The sequence below is a fragment of the Bufo gargarizans genome, chromosome 8 (assembly GCF_014858855.1).
Source record: "Bufo gargarizans isolate SCDJY-AF-19 chromosome 8, ASM1485885v1, whole genome shotgun sequence".
In the NCBI taxonomy this organism is placed as follows: Eukaryota; Metazoa; Chordata; class Amphibia; order Anura; family Bufonidae; genus Bufo; species Bufo gargarizans.
In genome coordinates, this window is record NC_058087.1 from 135,518,022 (window position 1) to 135,540,643 (window position 22,622).

General features: G+C 45.8%; 1 protein-coding gene across 1 annotated transcript in view; it reads right to left on the reverse strand.

The window, feature by feature from the left end:
* LOC122945680 (eukaryotic translation initiation factor 2-alpha kinase 1-like) overlaps positions 1–22,622 on the reverse strand; it is a 58,267-nt gene that overhangs the window by 33,093 nt on the left and 2,552 nt on the right. Inside the window, exon 2 of the mRNA XM_044304823.1 lies at positions 5,103–5,267. Coding sequence (XP_044160758.1) covers positions 5,103–5,267 — 165 coding nt within the window. The remainder of the gene's footprint in view (positions 1–5,102; positions 5,268–22,622) is intronic.

Consider the following 22,622-nt stretch of genomic DNA (forward strand, 5'->3'; position numbering starts at 1 on the left):
TATTTGAGAGGTTTGGTCTTGCATCATGGTGTAGTCACTCTCTACCTAAAAGTCAGAAAGATTTTTAAAGTGGTTGTCCAAGTTATATTTATTGATGACCTATCCTCAGGATAGGTCATCAATATCAGATAGACTGGGGTCCGGCACCCGGCACCCCCGCCGATCAGCTGTTTGAAGAGAAGGCGCCCGCGCTGTGCCAGCGCTGCCTCCTCTTCACTGTTCACCTTCCCGCCGTCGCCTCTGCAGCAGTGAGCAGGTGCAATTACACCTAACCGTCCCATTCATTTCAATGGGACGGATCATTCCCATACACTTCTATAGGAGCGATCCGTGCCATAAATATAACTTGGACAACCCCTTTAAGGATTCTTGTCCACGGATGCCTCGCCAGGGCCTGCACAAGGTGATGATGTAACTATATGAAATAGCTGTAAGGATGTTACTCATAAAATGTAAATTATTTTTTGTGTGGAAGTTGAGAAATTCATCTCTACGACAACAGACACAGCAGCTGCCACTGTAAAGAAGACTGGACTTTAACCCTGTGATCTGAAAAGCAGCCAGATGGAGTCTTTCCCAGGCACAGCACATGTCTGTACTTCGGCCTTGCAGCTCGCCGATCATGCCCTCACAACAATGGTGGAGGTGCACCAACCGTCTGGTGTTATCACACTCTTCTACTGGAAACATACCTGGCCCCCCCGGGATACTTCCTCCTCTGATCTAAAGCTGACCATACACATTAGATACCCGTCAGCCAAAACGGCTGATTCGGCAGGACCGGCCAACCATCTACAGCAATCTCCCGACAGCAGATGTTTGGGGGACAGATGGGACTGTTCATGTCCGATCCTTTTGTTCTCAGGGAGATAAGCGGTCACCAGAGGCTTTCTCCACTGATAAAGTAATAAGTAAAGAAAGGATTAAAGGAAAGCGTCATCAGAAAATGAACTATTATTTAAATCCTGTTTTTCACATTTTTAGAATTTTTCATGTTATTTTGAATTTTCCATGTCAATATCTATATTTAAAAAAAAAAATATATAGAAATCCTGCAGTTTTCCCAATGGCCACTAAGCCTAATAATAAGCGCCACTTCTTGGTCTGTCACTTTACTGCAGTTATCTTCTTATCTGCCGTCATTCTAATCCTGCCTGTAATGATGATAATATCACCTCTGTGTATAGATAAGACAGGATCCACCATTCACAATAGGTGGTTGTCAGAGCCTATTCCTTCCTTGTCCAATGTCATCTGCCCAGGTCACAGAACATGCCTAGAAAACTCTCCCATAGAAGTCCCAGGGGTCCCCTCCCGACCCATGGGGCTGCCGTAAAGCAATTTTCTGAATGCTTTCTAAATGCTGTTAAAAACAGCTCAGGCAAAATGGCCGCCTCCATAAGAATGTTCAGGAAATAGAATTTAAAAAATCTGTAATTAGAAAATAAAAAATGATTTTAGAAAAAAAGGAGATGTGTTAATATCTGGTTTTAACTGGCAGATAAAAATGTTGGTGACACATTTCCTTGAAACATAATTTCAAGTATTTTCCTTAAAATATGCAGAAAGCACGAGCGCCGATGGAGAAGAGCACATCCATCATTGCTCATTTGCACAGCCTAATTACACACGCCGATGCAAGCTGAATGCCAGAGGCACGATTCGTTCCTCCATTATTCTGTTCTATTCATTATCAGCAGCACATTCCTGACTACACAGGGAGATGTGGTGCCGATAATCGGGCATCTTTCATCCCGGGGAAAAATGTCATCATCAATGAACCAGCGTTTGTTCGTTCATCAGCTGATCGACTGCTCGATTATACATTCCAATTTTCGGGAATGCGTGTTACTATGAACACTTGCTCCCAATAATTTGCCTAAGTACTTAAAGGTTATGCACACCATTGCGGGCAATTTTTTTATTATTGCATTGTACTTATTTTGATCTAAAAATTTTTTTTTTCAATTGGTCTTTATTACAAAATGTTGAACCCCTGTCTCTGTGCAGCCTTGAGTTTCTCTAGTAACAGGACCTGGATTTTCACTCTGTTCTGTCAGACAGCTCAGCTGACGGCTCCTTATCTCTGACCTGCAAAACATTTATTATTGCTCCGCTCCTATATACGGCAAGTGTTTATGACCTTATAGTAATTTTGAGATTAATAAGGGTTATTAGATGACCGGCCCAAAGTGAAAGTACCATTCGCACAGCTAGATTAACAGTTAACCCTTTGTGACAGAATAGCTTAATATTTTTAATAGACAATTGAAAAACTTTTGAGCTCAAAATGAGTAAAATGCAATCATGAAAATAAAAATAAACATTGCCCCCAAAAGGTGTACATGGCCTTTAAAAGGGGTTTTCCAGGAGTTTTGTGGGCGGTGGGGGTCTGACACCCAGACCCCTGCCGACCAGCTGTTTGAGAAAGCAGCACCACCCGTAGTAGTGCCGCGGCCTTCTTTCAGCTTTTCATAGGCCGAGTGACGTCACATTCACATGCCCTAGGAGTAGCTCAAACCTTAGTCAAGTGAATAGGTCTGAGCTGCGATACCAAGCACAGCCGCTATACAATGTACGGCTCCGTGCTTGGTCAGCTGTGAGACGGCAGCGGCGCTCGCAGGAGGGCCACTGCCTTCTCAAAATAGCTGATCAGCAGGGGTCCCGGGTGTCAGACCCCCACCGATCAGACACTGATTACCTATCCAGAGGACAGGTAGTCAGTAAAAAATCCTGTAAAAACCCTTTTAAGACACAGTTTGCTTGGTGAATTATTATCATATATTCTATGAGCATTTTTTGACATCATATCCCCAGTCACTGCTGTGCAGGGTTGTACGTGTTACATCAGTTCATTGATGACCGCGGAACAGGAAACAAAGGCTGCTCAACTTGTGATCTGTACAAAAGAGCAGCGTGCAGAGATTCGATTTTTGTGGTCTGAGGGCGTTTCTGGTGTCGACATTTATTGAAGACTTTGTGCACAATATGGAGGATGTGTTTTGTCGCGAAGAACTGTGTATAAATGGATAGAGAGGTCATACAAGTGTCAGCCATGAAGAAGGAGCTGGACTAACGTCAACGATTGAGGACAACATTGAGCGTGGACCGATTCTGTTGGATAGATGAGCGATAGTAGATTAGGTGGCCCTACGAGGACAAAGAGTGATGTTGGATGAAGAGGTGAAGACAGCGGCTCACAGCTCAGCCTAAAACATTTTTTTATGAGTTAATACGAAAGCTTGCTGACAGATGGACAAAGTGGATTGAAAAGGAGGGAGATTATGTCGAAAAATTATGCATTTGTCTTTTCTAAAAGTTGATTAAAATAAATTCTCTTCTTCAAAGATTGTAAGGGCCAAGCCCTTCTTATAGGATAAAGACCTTCTGGAAGTTGGTCAGGAGATTGCTCACCAATCACCATGCATGCCGTCTCTGTCTTACTAAGGCCCCTTGTACACGACCGTATGCCCTCCAAGACATACAGTTCGTGATCGGGCCATATGTCCCAGAGCAGCATTGATCGTGCGCACGGGAACACACAGCATCATAGATTACGTGTCCGCAGGACTATTGTTCCGCACTCATATGATCTCATGAGTGTGGGACAATAGTCCTGCGGGCGGCCAGACGTGCACAGCATCATTGTAATCTATGATGCTGTGTGTTCCCGTGCGCACGATCAATGCCGCTCCGGGACATATGGCCCGCTCACGGACCGTATGCCTTGAAGGGCATACGGTCGTGTGCAAGGGGCCTAAGGCGGTCATTACCCCTAGGAGGAATTTAGATCAGAACACACGCACACTTGGCTGAGCCAAGCCTGCATGTGTATGAAGGGATCGGGAGAGACAGCTGTCAGCAAGGCTGGACTGGCATAAAAAAACAAAACAACTGCCCTGCCAAAGAAACCATACCAGCCTACAATATTGCTCCTATATGTTGCAAAAAACTGCAAATTTTGCTTTACTTGACCACCATTCCTTTAAAGGGGTTATCCCATCTTAGACAATGGGGGCATATCGCTAGGATATGCCCCCATTGTCTGATAGGTGCGGGTCCCACAGCTGGGATCCGCTCCTACAAGGAGAACGGAGCAAAGAAAGTAGAGGAGGGCGCACTGCGCATGCGCAGCCGCCCTCCGTTCGTTTCTATGGAGCCGCTGAAAATAGCCGAGCGCTGGCTTGGCTATTTCCGTCGGCCCCATAGAAATGAATGGGAGCGTTGGCCGCGCTTGCGCGGTGCGCTCCCATTCACTTCCAATGGGAGAGGCGGTGAGCTGTGCCTGGTGGTGGACGGACCCTGGGAAACCCGGGGTCCTCCAGCCACAACTCTCCCCGGCTCCGTTCTCGTTGTAGGTGCGGGTCCCAGAGGTGGGACCAGCACCTATCAGACAATGGGGGCATATCCTAGCGATATGCCCCCATTGTCTAAGATGGGATAACCCCTTTAAAGGAGTTGTGCAGTTTCCGATATTGATGGATACGTCGATCAGGATACATTGTCAATATTAGATCGGCGGGGGTCTCACTCAAGGCACCCCTGGTGATCAGCTGTTTGAAGAGGCTACAGCACTCCTCTGATCCAGATGCTGGACGCTTACCATCACCCACCAGAACTTCATCTAGCCTCATGTACTTTGTGTGGGACAGATTATCAGTCCAGGCCTGCCTGTCAGCTATCTAATGTGTATGCTCAGCCTAAGGGCCCATTCACACGATCATCGGCCATTTGTGCCCGTATTGCTTACCGCAAGCGGCGGTTCCACAATATATGGGCACCGGCTGTGTGAATCCCGTATCACGGATGTGGAACCATTGATTTGAAGGGGTCCCCAATCCTCAAGATACAGCGTGGTGCGGAGTGGATATATGGATCGGAAGCTCTTCAATGGGCTTTTTGGTCCGTGAATAATGGGACATATCCTATCCTTTGCTGTATATTGCAGATCCATTCAAGTCGAATCCACGCTGCAATACGGGATTCACATGACCGATGCCTGCGCACTGTAGACTGCATTTTGTGGTCCGCAGCACAGGCACAGATGGCCTACGGTCGTGTGAATGGGCCTTAAGAGGAAAGTAGGATAAAATCACACTCACATTTGAACAGATGCTTGGAGCGGTGCGGGTTCTGCTCATGGACATAGCATAGATGTTCCACCAAAGACACAAGTAGCAGCTGGTTGGGGACTTTGGTCACATAGAACAAACTTGGGACTCGACCTCTTTCTTTAACCATTTGGCAGTAAGACGGTGAATCGGACTCTGCATCAAAAAGATAAAAAAGCCCATATTGAATATATTACAACTTATTATTCATTTGAAAGTGCCATTAATTCCATAATATAAATAAATAATATAAAATACAATAAGCAAGAAACAGACTAGTACAGAGGGGGAGAGGACCCTGCCCACAAGAGCTTACAATCTACAAAAACACATCAATCACCAGTCCTTGTCCCTCAATGGGGCTCACTATCTGACATCTCTATCTCAGACAGTAGGACCAATTAACAGACCAATGACTATTTCTCCTCTGGTCCGTTAATTGGACTGTCCCCCCCCCCCCTCGCCCCACAAGAAACAGCACCACTCTTCTCAACTGGTTGTGTCCATTATAGCAGCGAGGTCCTATTTTACAACTGGGACAGAGCTCCACTCCATTATTGGTTAGTGGAGCCATGGCATACTGATGTATTGATGTGACTACGCCATACGGGAAAGCAGATACCGCTAACATATGACAACGCATTCTTAATGCAGGAAGTTGGGAGAAGCACTCGCATTACCTCCGCACTGAGTGCGGACGTCACAACTGGGTAAACTGGTTATGATCTTTCACGTGGATGCACTTAGCCAAACATACGGAACAGGTTCTTCAAATACAGTCCATTAGAGAGAATCCAGCTCACCCCACAATCCACAGCCCTGTGCACGGAACAAGCCAAGCAAATCACTCTTGTAGAGAATAGAAAAAAATACTTCCAGCACTTGAAATAAAACTCAGTTGCATATAACTCACATGGACACAAACCTTCACCCCAGCACGGTTGACACGTTTCGAACACCGGTGTGTTCTTAGTCGTAACCTAATGAGACTATCCTTCCTTGGCTCTGAATACACTTCACATCGCCAATCACGTCAGGGGTTGGGATATACAAATAGAATCCACATATATACAGACAGTATTCGCCATCACGGAGGGGAAGAAGCGCGGGCGCGGCTAGGGCAGAGGACAACCCGCCGCTGACAAGCTACCACTGCAGAGTAGATCTACACCCTCCCCATAACTTACACAAGGAAGAGGTGCAGTCCTCAGTGGTGAGAGGTGCGGGCAGAGAGGTCTGTACACGTAGCAGCCATCTTGCAGGTGCACAGAGTGGGGTGTCTGAGAGCCGTCTAAGATTATACATAAGCGGAGGCGGAGAAGTGGTAGTCCTCATGTAGCCTTGTGATTAAAAATCTAAAGGCCAAAGTTATCCGGCGACTGGGAGCCCCTGATTAATGAGAGCCTGAAGACCTAATATATATATCTACATTGCGCCGAGCCTGGAAAATAGAGATTGCGACATAGAAGGTAGAAGATACTGACCCTGAGGATTTCACTGAGAATCTGATTAAGGCCTCATGCACACAAACGTATTTGGCTACCATGTCCGTTTTCTTTTTGCGGATATGATGCAGACCCATTCATTTCAATGGGTCCGCAAAAAATGCAGACAGCACATCGTGTGCTGTCCGCATCAGTACGTTTCGTTGCTCCGCAAAAAAAAAAAATAGTACATGTCCAATTTTTTTTTATAGTTTGCGGACAAGGATAGGCATTATTACAATGGACCTGCAAAAAAAACGGATCTGCAAAAAATAAAACGGATGCCATACAGAACGTCATCCTTTTTTTTTTCGGATCCGCAAAACACATACTGTCGTGTGCATGTAGCCTAAGGCCTCATGCACACGACCGTTGTTTTATTCCATGTCCGTTGTTCCGTTTCTCGAGATTTTCTGCGGACCCATTGACTTTCAATGGGTCCGTTGAAAACTCGGCTAATGCACCGTTTGTCATCCGCGTCCGTGATTCCAGTCCGTCCAAAAAATATAACCTGTCCTATTTTAGCGGAAAACGGTTTGCGGACCCATTCAAGTCAATGGGACCGCTAAAAAACACAGAGGCACACAAGACTGTCATCCGCGTCCGTTTTTTTCCTATCATTTGCATGGCAAACTTGACTTAAACTTTTTTTTTTACTTTCCTATATGTCTGGTGGTCCTCCAAAAATAAAGGAAGACACAAGGAAACGTATCACGGAACAACGGAACCCTATTTTGCGGAACGGAACACAACAACGGTCGTGTGCATGAGGCCTTAGTCTCAGATAGTTGAGGTTTCCCTTTTTGAAAGCGGGAGGTAGGACGTTTGCGACAAGTGGCAGGCGAATCCTTCCTGGACGGCACTTGCCGCCGGCTACCTTAGAAAAGTTCATAATTAGAGGGAGAGGTTAAGGGCTAGGGGAGCTGGGTATCCTCCTCTCAGTCAGTGACAGATATGGGCTGATGACATAGCCTTAGCTTTGAGTGCCAGGTTAGCTGTCGGCTTAGCATTTAAATTGGGATCAGAGGCCCAGACAGGTCGGGGATGTGTGGGCCGGGAGGGGGCAGGGGAAGTTACCGCTTAGGCCTAGATTGGTATGAATGGACGTGTGAATGTCGCTGCGGGTTTCTTCATTAAGAGACATATATTTTTATTCTCATCATGGCAACGCTTAAGATAATCTCATGGAATGTGAGGGGCTTAAATTGCAAGGTCAAAAGAGCATTATAGTTTAAATTATTTCAAATCTCACAACCCTGATGTGGTTATTTTACAGGAGACGCATCTGAGGGACCACAAGGTCTTATCTCTGAGACGCCCCTGGGTGGGGCAGACCCATCACGCGACATATACGAACACAGCGCCGGGAGTATCTGTCCTCGTCAGTAAGAGAACTCCATTCGATGGTTCCTCACGGTAGATTTGTGATCATACGTAGCAGGGTACGGGGCAGTCCTATGATAATAGTGGGAATATATGTACCTCAACCTTCTCTAGATCTGCACTAGATGAGATCATGATACAGGTTTCACAGTTACCCCCAATCCCCCTTTATTATAGTAGGAGACTTTAATGCAGCCATGGATAATCGACTTGATAGACTCAAGCCACCAACAACCCATCTCCATATAATTGGGCTATAGCACATCATTTAGAAGAGTTGTGGAGATGGAGAAACCCCAGCGGCAGGCAGTTCTCGTGTTATTCGGCCTCTAGCAATACTATGTCAAGTATAGACCTGGCGTTTGGTAGCCCTGACTCTCTAACCCATGGTGGAAGCTACCTGTAGGAAGGAATTGGAGGAATGCTGGTAAGCTAATAAGGGGTCTTCAAATCCTATAACAGAATGGGAAGCGTGTAAGGCGGTGATAACGTGACCATTGCCACTCACAGGGCGGAGTTGCGGACCACGAGAGGTCGGTTGGAAGCTAGTCTTGCGGAAGCATATATTAATGATCCTAGTGAGGAGTTGCAGGAGAAAGGGGTATCTATTCAGAGATTATAAGCTACATCGTAGGCTACTTTCATACTTGCGTTTGGTGCGGATCCGTCATGGATCTGCACAGACGGATCAGTTCAGATAATACAAACAGAACGGATGCAGACGTTTGTATTATCTTTAACATAGCCGAGACGGATCAGTCTTGAACACCACTGAAAGTCAATGGAGGACGGATCAGTTTTCTATTGTGCCAGTGAAAACGGATCCGTCCCCATTGACTTACATTGTGTGTCAGGACGGATCCGTTTGGCTCAGTTTCGTCAGACGGACACCAAAACGCCCCAAAGGTTCCCTTAGTTCAGCAATGGGTGCAGCCTATTGATGAGGCTTTGCTGATGTACAAACTGAGAGATTTGAGAAGATCTGGGGCCCGTGGCTGTCTGACAGGACGGAGATGCTCTAAATCAGGATGGGGGGCCTGCAGCACTGTGGTGGTGGCGAGTATGAGTGGAATGGATGTGGAGAGCACACTATGTGCTCTCTGCATCCGCATTTGCGGAGCGCGCCCCCGATCTTCCGGTCCATGGCTCCGGAAAAAAACAGAACATGTCCTGTTCTAGTCAATTGCGGACAAGAATAGGCAGTTCTATGGGGATCTGCAATACACTACGGACGTGTGAATGGACCCTTACCCAGAGATATACTGTTGGTACTTTATTAAGTCTCTATAATGCATCAAGCTACATGTGTTGTGTGTGTTGTGCACTATTTTTACATGTTGTTTTCTCTTTAAAAACAATAAAGACCATTTAAAAAAATTATAATAATACAGACAGTATAAGGCTACTTTCACACTTGCGTTTAGAGCGGATCCGTCTGCATTATATTGTTAAAAAATTTCTAAGTGTGAAAGTAGCCTCAGACGGATCCGTCCAGACTTTACATTGAAAGTCAATGGGGGACGGATCCGTTTGAAAATTGAGCCATATTGTGTCAAATTCAAACGGATCCGTCCCCATTGATTTACATTGTAAGTCTGGACGGATCCGTTTGCCTCCACACGGCCAGGCGGACACCCGAACGCTGCAAGCATCGTTCGGGTGTCGACCTGCTGAATGGAGGCCAAACGCTGCCAGACTGATGCATTCTGAGCGGATCCGCATCCACTCAGAATGCATTAGGGCTGGACGGATGCGTTCGGGGCCGCTTGTGAGCCCCTTCAAACGGAGCTCACAAGCGGAGCCCCGAACGCTAGTATGAAAGTAGCCTAATACGTGAAACACCCTCGAAGGCGACTGTTCATGGCGAGAAATGTCGTCACAGATAAACCAATAAAATCCTGCATGTATCAGTCACCGGTAGGTCATGCGTACAAGAGATTGCAGCGGGAGCATGGCAGTAACACACCACCACGATCCTGTCGCAACTGCTGGGGACCCCCTCCACAAAAACAAGCCCCCATATAAAGATGTCAAATAAAAAAGAAAGTCATGGCTCTTAGAATTTTTTACTTAAAATATGTTTTTATTGTGTGAAAGTATCAAAACAATACAGATCTGATATCACCGCATTCATACTAAACCTGAAGGATAAGGGTTCATGCACACAACCGTATGTCATTTGCAGTCTGCAAGACACCCACGGATCCCAAAAAAACAAAAAAATAAAAACAAACATGACATCTGTATTGCATAAATTTTTTTTTTTTTTTTTGTGTATCCATTGTAACAATGCCTGTCCTTGTCCACAAAACGGACAAGAATAGGACCTGTTCTATTTTTTTTTGCGGAACAGATATGCGAGGAACGGACACAGAGTAATTTCCATTTTTTCCAAGCCCCAGTGAAGTAAATGGTTCCGGATATGGACCTCCGATCCATGCCTCCATTCCGCACCGCATCTCATGGATTACAGACCGATTCAAGTGAATGGATCCACATCCGTGTTGTTGGGTGCACACAGCCGGTGCCCGGGTATTGGTAACTGGTAAAACTGCTTCTCCCCCACCATTCCTCCTTCCCAAAAATGAATACAAGTTAGGCCTCATGCACACGACCGTAGTTATGGTGCGCATCCGAGCCGCAGTTTTTGCGGCTCAGATGCGGACCCATTCACTTCAATGGGGCCGCAAAAGATGCGGACAGCACTCTCTGTGCTGTCCGCATCCGTTGCTCCGTTCCGAGGCCCCGCAAAAAAAATATAGCATGTCCTATTCTTGTCCGTTTTGTGGACAAGAATAGACATGTCTACAATGGGCCGCACGGGCGGCTTCCGCTGTTTGTGGACCGCAAAAAAAACGGCACGGTTGTGTGCATGAGGCCTTAATCAACAAATCATATGTAACCCAAAATGATAGAAAAACGAGTAAAATGACTAATGAAGCTCCCATTGTGACTGGGGTCTTTAAGATACATTCCAGGATCAGACATCCTGATGGTCGGGGGATCAGCTGTTCTGCAGTAGCTCTGTCCACTGTGTAGTGGATGGAGCTGGTTACTGCAGTGCTGCAACCATTGAAGTGAATGGAAACAGCATTGCAGCACACAATGGATGGAGTTGTGTCCTTCTGGTGCTGGACGTACTCCGGAACAGCTGATCAGTGGGGGTGCGGGGTGTCGGACACCTGCCGATCAGATATCGATGGCCTATTCTGAGGACAGGCCATCACATTTAAATTCCTGAAATACCTAAGGGGAGTCCATCATCTATAAATCATATCCTGTATGCAAAACTGAACCCAAACGGTCAAGAGGCCAACATGCCCGATCTTTTTCTTCTCAGGGTAGATAAACCACTATATGGGCTCATGCACATGGTCAATACCGTTTTTCTGGTCTGCAAATTGCAGGTCCGCGAAACGCGGATACCGGCCATGTGCAATCCGCATTTTGCAGAACGGAAGGGGCGGCCCCTAATAGAACTGCCTATCCATGTCGGTAATGTGGACAGGAACAGGATATGTTCTATTTTTTTTTAGGCGGAACGGCCATGTGGACATACGGACACGGAATTCACACATTTATTTTAGTTTTTTCGGCTCCACTCAAGTGAATGGTTCCACATACGGGCCGCAAAAACTCAAGACAGGTCATCAACATCAGATCTGTGATGATCCGACGCCGGTGGATCACTCGTGGACCCATTCATCTCCATGGGACCAGAAGAAATACAGTCAGCAAACGGACATCGTTCATGTGGCGGTTTGGCAAATTACAGAACATGTCCTATTCTTGTCTGTTTTGAGGAAAATAGGCATTTCTACTATTGGACCTGCGAAAAATGCGGCATGCTCACGGCCAGTATTCGTATTTTGCATGTGCACATAGCCGTAAACTCTTAACCACCTCCCGACCGCCTAACGCACCGATGCGTCCGGGAGGTGGTTGATTTATTCCTCCTGGACGCATCGGCGCGTCATCTCGCGAGACGCGAGATTTCCTGTGAACGCGCGCACACAGGCGCGCGCGCTCACAGGAACGGAAGGTAAGCGAGTGGATCTCCAGCCTGCCAGCAGCGATCGTTCGCTGGCAGGCTGGAGATGTGATTTTTTTTAACCCCTAACAGGTATATTAGACGCTGTTTTGATAAAAGCGTCTAATATACCTGCTACCTGGTCCTCTGGTGGTCCCTTTTGTTTGGATCGACCACCAGAGGACACAGGCAGCTCAGTAAAGTCGCACCAAACACCACACTACACTACACCCCCCCCCCCCCCCCCCGGTCACTTATTAACCCCTTATGAACCCCTTATCACCCATGATCACCCCATATAAACTCCCTGATCACCCCCCTGTCAGGCTCCGTATGATTTTTACGGATCCACGGATACATGGATCGGATCCGCAAAACACATGCGGACGTCTGAATGGAGCCTTACAGGGGGGTGATCAATGACAGGAGGGTGATCACCCATATAGATTCCCTGATCACCCCCTGTCATTGATCACCCCCCTGTCATTGATCACCCCCCTGTCATTGATCACCCCCCTGTCATTGATCACCCCCGTCATTGATCACCCCCCTGTCATTGATCACCCCCCTGTCATTGATCACCCCCCTGTCATTGATCACCCCCCTGTCATTGATCACCCCCCTGTAAGGCTCCATTCAGACGTCCGTATGATTTTTACGGATCCATGGATACATGGATCGGATCCGCAAAACACATGCGGACGTCTGAATGGAGCCTTACAGGGGGGTGATCAATGACAGGCGGGTGATCACCCATATACACTCCCTGATCACCCCCTGTCATTGATCACCCCCCTGTAAGGCTCCATTCAGACATCCGCATGTGTTTTGCGGATCCGATCCATGTATCCATGGATCCGTAAAAATCATACGGACGTCTGAATGGAGCCTTACCAGGGGGGTGATCAATGACAGGGGGGTGATCAGGGAGTCTATATGGGTGATCACCCCCCTGTCATTGATCACCCCCTGTAAGGCTCCATTCAGACATTTTTTTGGCCCAAGTTAGCGGAAATTTTTTGTTTGTTTTTTCTTACTAAGTCTCATATTCCACTAACTTGTGTCAAAAAATAAAATCTCACATGAACTCACCATACCCCTCACGGAATCCAAATGCGTAAACATTTTTAGACATTTATATTCCAGACTTCTTCTCACGCTTTAGGGCCCCTAAAAAGCCAGGGCAGTATAAATACCCCACATGTGACCCCATTTCGGAAAGAAGACACCCCAAGGTATTCCATGAGGGGCATATTGAGTCCATGAAAGATTGAAATTTTTGTCCTAAGTTAGCGGAAAGTGAGACTTTGTGAGAAAAAAAAACAAAAAAAAATCAATTTCCGCTAACTTATGCAAAAAATATATAAAAATTCTATGAACTCGCCAGGCCCCTCATTGAATACCTTGGGGTGTCTTCTTTCCAAAGTGGGGTCACATGTGGGGTATTTATACTGCCCTGGCTTTTTAGGGGCCCGAAAGCGTGAGAAGAAGTCTGGGATCCAAATGTCTAAAAATGCCCTCCTAAAAGGAATTTGGGCACCTTTGCGCATCTAGGCTGCAAAAAAGTGTCAAACATCTGGTATCGCCGTACTCAGGAGAAGTTGGGGAATGTGTTTTGGGGTGTCATTTTACATATACCCATGCTGGGTGAGAAAAATATCTTGGTCAAATGCCAACTTTGTATAAAAAAAATGGGAAAAGTTATCTTTTGCCAAGATATTTCTCTCACCCAGCATGGGTATATGTAAAATGACACCCCAAAACACATTCCCCAACTTCTCCTGAGTACGGCGATACCAGATGTGTCACACTTTTTTGCAGCCAAGGTGGGCAAAGGGGCACATATTCCAAAGTGCACCTTTCAGATTTCGCAGGCCATTTTTCACACATTTTGATTGCAAAGTTCTTCTCACACATTTGGGCCCCTAAATTGCCAGGGCAGTATAACTACGCCACAAGTGACCCCATTTTGGAAAGAAGACACCCCAAGGTATTCCGTGAGGGGCATAGCGAGTTCCTAGAATTTTTTATTTTTTGTCGCAAGTTAGTGGAATATGAGACTTTGTAAGAAAAAAATAAAAATAAAAAATCATCATTTTCCGCTAACTTGTGACAAAAAATAAAAAGTTCTATGAACTCACTATGCCCATCAGCGAATACCTTAGGGTGTCTACTTTCCGAAATGGGGTCATTTGTGGGGTTTTTCTACTGTCTGGGCATTGTAGAACCTCAGGAAACATGACAGGTGCTCAGAAAGTCAGAGCTGTTTCAAAAAGCGGAAATTCACATTTTTGTACCATAGTTTGTAAACGCTATAACTTTTACCCAAACCATTTTTCTTTTTTGCCCAAACATTTTTTTTTATCAAAGACATGTAGAACAGCTGAAAGTGAAAAATGTCATTTTTTTGCAAAAAAATCGTTACATTTCGATTAACAAAAAAAGTAAAAATGTCAGCAGCAATAAAATACCACCAAATGAAAGCTCTATTAGTGAGAAGAAAAGGAGGTAAAATTCATTTGGGTGGTAAGTTGCATGACCGAGCGATAAACGGTGAAAGTAGTGTAGTGCCGAAGTGTAAAAAGTGCTCTGGTCATGAAGGGGGTTTCAGCTAGCGGGGCTGAAGTGGTTAAAGAGGACTTTTCACCTCTCCTGACATGCCTGTTTAATAGCTGCATGCATCCCCCATGTAATAATTCTGGAGTATCTATTCTTATGGCTCTATGATATGAATGAATTGCTAGCAGTCTGCAGTAAGGGTACAGACGAGAAGTAACCAGTTATGGGTGTGTACCTGCACAGTCTCACTCTATCCAATCAGTGCTGTCATTTTCAGACTGTGCAGGTACACCCCCCCCCCCCCCCCCAACTGGTTACCTCCCCTCGGTACCCTTACTGCAGACTGCTAGCAATTCATTCATAACTTCTAGCAGCAATAATAAAGGAATAGCCCAACATAGAGCCATAAGAATAGATGCTCCAGAATCGTTATTACATAGGGAATGCATGAAGCTATTAAAGCAGACATGTCAGGAGAGGTCCCCTTTAAAACTGGTGGAATAGTACGGTCATAACGTTCGGTTTGGTGCGGTAACTATCCACGTCCCTGCCCTCGCAGTTTTTAGCTGCTATTACTATGCAAATAACATGTCAGCAATGTTTTATACAGCCGGGTGTTTTATTGACTTTACTCGCCTTGGCAAGTATATCCTAGACCAGTGGTGGGCAACCTTATTAGTAAAATGAGCCAAATATCGACAAAACAGCGATTTTTATTTTTTTGAGAGCCAAATTTTTTAAACTTTAAATATATAGGAAGGTACATTGTTATTTACTTCATAAGGGTATTCCTAACCATCTGAACATACCTTTCTCAATCCTCGACACTACATCTTCTTTCACTCCACAACTTTTTACCCTATAAGACGCACATAGGTTTTAGAGGAGGACAATATGGAAAAAAATATTTTTCATTACACCTCAGGTCAGAACCTCAATGTTTGAAATCTCTTTTGAAATTTGAAAAAAAGGAACTCGGGGGTTCTGTACCAACGCAACGCTGTCTTAACAGAGTTTTCTTGAATTTTTATGCACTTGGAAAAGCCGTGCAAAGATTTCTGAATCCATTTACTGTCAGTGTCACTAAATTCAAGGTGGAGTTCTTTTCCCCACTCAGCAACCCAGGGCGGCACGCTAGAATAGCTCTCACTTAGAATCTGCCTATAAATGAGGGTGGTGCATTTATGAGGTAAATTTGGCAGCAGAACATAATTCTCCAACCATGATGGATCAGGGAGAGGGGTAAATTTGGAAATCATAAACTGCCTACAAGCATTCTCAAAGTCATTTCTTTGAATGAAATCTTTACCAAGGGCAGGTAGACCCGAGAGGGCAGTATAGAAGTCAGAAGTGATCTGTAACCCTTTCAAATCTCCTAATCTGTGATGTGACATTGATAGCCAAATGTCTGATGGAGATTTAATTTGTGGGAACAGTAGTGTGGGGATAACTGAGATAGGAGCTAAGGGAGAAATCTTGTCCTGAGCAGATGTTAAGACCAAAGACTTATGGCAAATATGCAGCATTCCTCTGGTGAGTACGCTATCTACTTTGGTCCCTTCTCCTGTCCTCTCAGGTGTCCATAACCTATGGAACAATTCCTTACCCAACAGGGCCAATTCTAAATCTACATGCATACAGAATGTCTCTTGTCTGGCCAGTTTAAGCCACCTTTCCAAACTAATAGCCTGTATATAGGTTGATAGGTCAGGGAGGGAGATACCCCCATGTTTCTTTCTTCGGGAAAGAAGGCGAAAGGACATTCTAGTGTGCTTCTTATCCCACAAATAACTGCTCATGATGGATTGTAGTTTATTAATGAAACTAACAGGTACCGATATGGGTAGGGCTCTCAAGGTGTACATTATCAGCGGCAGGATGTAGGTGGTGAGGACATTTCTCCTGCCTAGCCAGGTTAGTAAAGGAGAGCTGCTCTTAGAGAGAATAGAGGTGACTTTGGAGAGTAGCGGGGGGAAATTAAAACTAAACAACAACTCGGGGTCCATCGGGATCGTCACCCCCAAATATTTTATTGCTTGTGTAGGCCACTTGAATGGTGTGAGGGCTTTGACCTTAGTACGCAGGACAGCTGGGAGGGAAACGCCAAGGGCCTCCGACTTATCGAAATTTATCTTAAAATTTGAGATAACCCCAAAAGTTTCGAAAATCTGCATAACCTCCAGCAAAGCCTCTTCAGGATTTGACAACAGGAGCAGTAAATCATCAGGAGCAGTAAATCTGCCTAGTTTCACTCCTTTGATCGTGGGGGATTGGCGGAACTTAAGAAGAAGCGTCTCTAGGGTGAGTACAAACAAGGTGGGGGATAATGGGCATCCTTGAAGAGTACCGTTTCTAATTTGGAAGGCGTTCGATAGGGTGCCGTTGACTAGTACTCTCGCAGATGGTGCAGAGTATAGATAGCTCTGATGAGGCCTTCAGGGAAGCCAAAGGCTTGTAGTACTTTCTCCATATAGGCCCAGCTAACCCTATCGAACGCCTTCTCCGCATCTGTGCCCAGGAGTACATGTATGACGCATGTATACTGATATTATGCCTACCCTCTCTACCTGCAACGAAACCTACCTGTTCTTCACCCACAAGCCCAGGGAGCAACCCTGACATCCTGCTGTTAAGCAGTTTAGCCCACCACTTCAAATCTGTGTTCAGCAGTGAAATCGGCCTGTAACTTCCACATGCTTCCTTATCCTTCCCTTCTTTATGGATAATCGTTATGTGCGCTTCCTAGGCTTGTGGGTCAGAGAGCCACCTGTAAGGAGGAGATTGCATGCCGTGACAAAATGTGGGACTAAAATATCTTTATACTTTTTGTAATATGAGCTTGGAAAACCGTCAGGTCCGGGACTCCTGCCTGAAGGGATAGACATTAGAACCTTTTCTACCTCTTCCGTTGTAAACGGTTGAAGCAGCTGATGTGTATCGACCTCAGAAATTCTTGGGATGTTAATAGAGCTAAGGAACTCCGACGTGCGTGTCTCGATTTGCTGGCTGGTGAGGGGTATTGGGAGGTTATACAGATTTGAATAAAAGGAGCAAAACTCCTGAGCTTTCGCTGGAGTATTAATAAGTCGGGGGCCTGAGGCTGATTTGATGGCTTGAATAAAGGATTTATTTCTTTGGTTCTTAATAAGGTTGGAGACTAACTTAGAACCCCTATTCCCATGAAGGTATTGTTTGAAGCGCAATACGAACATTCAAAAAGTCAGTGACCTTATGCCTCAAGCACTTAAGCAGAACCTCAATGTTAATAAGACCTCCCTGAGATCAGATGTCAGCTCAGACCCCAAAGTAAATGACCCCCTCAATCAGACCTCAGATAAGAGCCCCATGCCTCTCATCATCCCCATTATCAACCATGATGCCTCTCATCATCACCATTATCATCCATGATGCCTCTCATCATCCATGATGCCTCTCATATCCCCCATTATGATTCTCATCACCTCATTGCCTCAGATCAGCCCCAAGTTTCATAAAATAAAAAAGCACTTACCTCTCCGGCTCCTGGATGCCGCTGCTCCTCACCACCCGCGCTCTGTGTTCCTCCTGCTGTCGGCTGTGCTGTGAACTGGCGTGCACAGGGTGACGTCACAGAGCGCCTCACACTGTACGCAGCCCTGCACAGCCTACAACCGAGGACCAGGAAGCGGTGAGTACAGAGCCTTCACCTCTTCCTGGTCTTCACCCTCCTACCTATTTTTGCTACGGGCAACGAAAATGCTATCGCACTGTACATGTGAGCCCGCACCTGGAAGAGCCAATATCAGGGGGCTAAAGAGCCGCATGTGGCTCTAGAGCCGCAGGTTGCTGACCACTGTCCTAGACCTAAGGCTACCTTCCCATCTGCGTTTTCAATTCCGGAAGAGGGTCTCAAAACTGGAATTAAACTGTTCAGTTTTGTCCCCATTCATTGTCAATGAGGACAAACCTGATCAGGATGCGCAAGAATGCATCCGTTCCGTTTGGTGCCAGACAAGAAAAAAAAAAGCAGCAAGCTGTGGTTTTGTTGTCCGGTTTGCAAAACGGAACAAAGCGGCATGAAAATCAATTTAAGTCAATGGTGCTGGATCCATTTTTTTATTATTTTGCTAGTGGAAAAACCGGATCCGTTTTGATTTGACACATAGAAACATAGAATGTTTCTATGCGTTAGGTCAGGGATTGCCAACCTCCGGCTCTCCATCTGTTGCAAAACTACAACTCCCAGCATGCCCAGACTCCCTACAGCAGGGCATGGTGGAAATGTTGATCTAACAAAACCGGAACCGGCCGAAACAGATGCACCCGGATGTATTAAATGGCTCGGATCCGTTTAATTCCGGTTTTCAGATCCCCTGCTGGATCTTAAAACCAGAATTAACAATGCAGATGTGAAAGTAGCATTGGGCACCTGTTATCATCTAGGCGGCCAGTATCTGGGACATCACTACCAGTTTATTACTTGTCCCCTGAGGAACCTTTGCTACCTGTTGGGGAAACGCGTCGGGACGTTTAATATCTATGTGGTCCTTTTTTTTTTAGGGACATACAAGGCACATTAGGGTGAGCCGTCGATTGAGTGGGGTCGCCCCTTTCGGGGCGAGTGCTCCACAGCTAGGTAGGGAGACCCCTAGGGATACTGAGGGATATACCTTACCAGACCTTCACTCACCTGGCTTCAACTATACCACCTCCGCATCTTTTTAGTTGTTACCGGCATCCAGGTGAAAAGAAATTTCTTATTATCGAGTATTGACATCTTTCCACCCGTGATCACCACTAATCCATACCTGGGTACCGTGAGTAAACTAGCCGTTATATCTATTCTGTTCAGTATGTTTCGCCGTCTGTTACTATAGGTTATCAATTCCTAACATCAGGTATCTGGTTGTATTGTTACTGGTGCCCTGTCCCCCCCCCTATCCATTCAGATGTGTCTCCAATGTATCTAGTAGGGCTGCACGATATGGGAATTCTGTGCGATTGCGATTAGGGCCCTAAAAATTGCAATAACGATATGCGATGCGATATTTTAAGGGAATTGTGCTTGAGGTCTATTTGCTTGGATTTTCAAGGCAAAAGCAAACAGAAATTACTGATAATGCTGAAATGTAGTTATGCTTAACTCAAGAACTGAAATGCAGTGTTTTTCAAAATAAAACATATTTGACTAAATAAAATAACATATTTGCATTACTGCAAAAGTACAAAACACAAAACTTGCCATTTTCTTAATAGCACTGCACAGAACAGAGAAATTGAATAAATAGAAGAACATTTGTTCATTAACATGACGACTTGCCTCCATCCCCTCCCCGCACTGTAACTGATGCATCGCCGGCCGCGCTGCGCAACATAGCGGCCGGCGATGCATCCGTGTCAGCCACGGAAAAAGTCAACCATCGCTTTATAAGACGCACTGCCATTTCCCCCCACTTTTTGGGGAAAAAAAGTTTGCCTTATAAAGCGAAAAATATGGTAATACAATTGCAGCATTTTTGGGTCGGCCAATTGGCGATTGCGATATGGCGATTTATTGCGATTGCTTTGGCGATATATTGTGCAGGCCTAGTATCCAGCTATCATTGTCAGAGATACCTTTGGATTGATTACTAGATCACGCCTATCTAGGTGGATTGTTCTTTATATCTGCACACATTTATGCACTATTTTATTATCGTATTTAATAAAAGTTATATTGTAAGGGCAATTTACTTCTGTGACCTTCTACTTATTTGCCCTAATTAGTGAAATAGCCTTGGGGTAGGTTAACATTGAGGGTTTTTTTTTTTTTTTGGAGGAAGCGGTTTTGAGGCAGATTTGAAAGGGGATTTGAAAAGGAATTGGAAATATAAAGGCAGGGCTACTACTTCTCCTTCCTGCGGGATCCACAGGAAAAAAATATTTTATTTTTCATATATTTACCATTTTCCTAAGGCTACTTTCACACTTGCGGCAGAGGAATCCGGCAAAACGTATGCCAACTGATTGCATTTTAAGATTGATAGGATCCTGATCCGTCTTACAAATGCATTGCAAGAACGGATCCGTCTGTCCGTTTGTCATACAGACAAACGGATCCGTTTCGATTTTTTCTTCACATTTTTACGGATCCGGCACTAATACATTCCTATTCTTCAGTTTTTTTGGCCGGAGATAAAACCGTAGCATGCTGCGGTATTATCTCCGTCCTGATCAGTCAAAAAGACTGAACTGAAGACATCCTGAACGGATTGTTCTCCATTTAGAATGCATGGGGATATACCTGATCAGTTCTTTTCCGGTATTGAGCCCCTAGGTCAGAACTCAATACCGGAAAAGAAAAACGCAAGTCTGAAAGTAGCCTAATCTGCCATTTTCCACTGTACTGTAAGATACTGCTCCTGTGCTATATCCACCAGCACAAGACTGACAATAACAGCATAAAACTGCACAACTGTCACTTAAGGTTATCTCTCCGTGGAGGCCTTATGTTCACTTTTTCACCAGATCTCTGGCTACGTGCCAAAGGGACAGTCAATGCATGTCAGGGCAATCTGTGGGCTATGCCCTGGAGACTGAACTTATCTGCTCGCTGCATGCCTGCGAGAGAAGAGGAGACGGCCCATCTCACGGCTTCTCCTGGCACATCACTGCTCCTCTAGATCAGTGTTTCCCAACCAGTGTGCCTTCAGCTGTTGCAAAACTACAACTCCCAGCATGCCCGCACAACCAAGGACTGTCCAGGCATGCTGGGAGTTGTAGTTTTGCAACAGCTGGAGGCACACTGGTTGGGAAACACTGCTCTAGATTACCCACCACGTGACTGGATATCTGCTCATTACATCAGCTGGGATATTCCCAAATTGTGCGCCAGCTTCATATTACAAGCAGCAGGCATAAGTGTATATACAGCTGGGGCACATGCATACGGATCCTGACAGACAGCCCCCCTGTAAACCAAGCGTGCCCCCAGCAGGTAGAGGGGCCTCCACCAAGTACGAGAACAAATGAGCCCCCTGATCCTCCCAAGATTACAGCCCCCCTTTGGCTCATAGTTCAGAGATCTCTGCACCTCCGAGCTATGGTGATTGGAGCGCCCATGAGTTCAAAGTGGCCGTATAGAGCAGGCATCCTCAAACTGTGGCCCTCCTGCTGTTGCAAAACTACAACTCCCAGCATGCCCGAACAGCCTACAGGTATCAGCCTACAGCAGGGCATTGTGGGAGTTGTAGTTTTACAACAGCTGGAGGGCCGCAGTTTCAGGATGCCTGGTATAGAGTATGCAGGACCTCCTGCTCATGGATACACTGATGACATCCAGTGCAGCTCCGATAAAGGGCTTTACCTAAGTTCTGGCAGTAGATGTTGGGTTAATGGTGTTGTCCTATCAGAACCTGGGTTGTCCCGGTCCATGGGTCGTGTCTGGAATTGGTTCTTAGCTGCACTGAAATGAATAGGTAGAAGCTGCAATACCACGCACAACCTGAGGGCAAGAGTGGCGCTGTTCTTAGGAGAGAGCAGACATGTTTTTCTAAACCTGTAGAACCCTTTTTTGTAAACTCAAGAGAAATTGCAAGATGATAGAGCAGGAGGAGCTGAGCAGATTGATGTGGAGTTTCATAGGAAAAGATACTGTATAACTTGTAATTTATTCATTTAAATTGCAGCTCATTCTGGGATTTGATCCGTCCCTAAAAGGCTGCATACAGAGATGGCTGCCAGTCACTGATAGGACCGCCTCCTCATAGAGGGAAGGCTGTCAGTCACTGATAGGGCCGCCTCCTCATAGAGGGAAGGCTGTCAGTCACTGATAGGACCGCCTCCTCATACAGGGAAGCCTGTCAGTCACCGACAGGACCGCCCCCTCAGAGGGAAGGCTGTCAGTCACTGATAGGACCGCCTCCTCATACAGGGAAGCCTGTCAGTCACCGACAGGACCGCCCCCTCAGAGGGAAGGCTGTCAGTCACTGATAGGACCGCCTCCTCATAGAGGGAAGGCTGTCAGACACTGATAGGACCGCCTCCTCATAGAGGAAAGGCTGTCAGACACTGATAGGACCGCCTCCTCATAGAGGA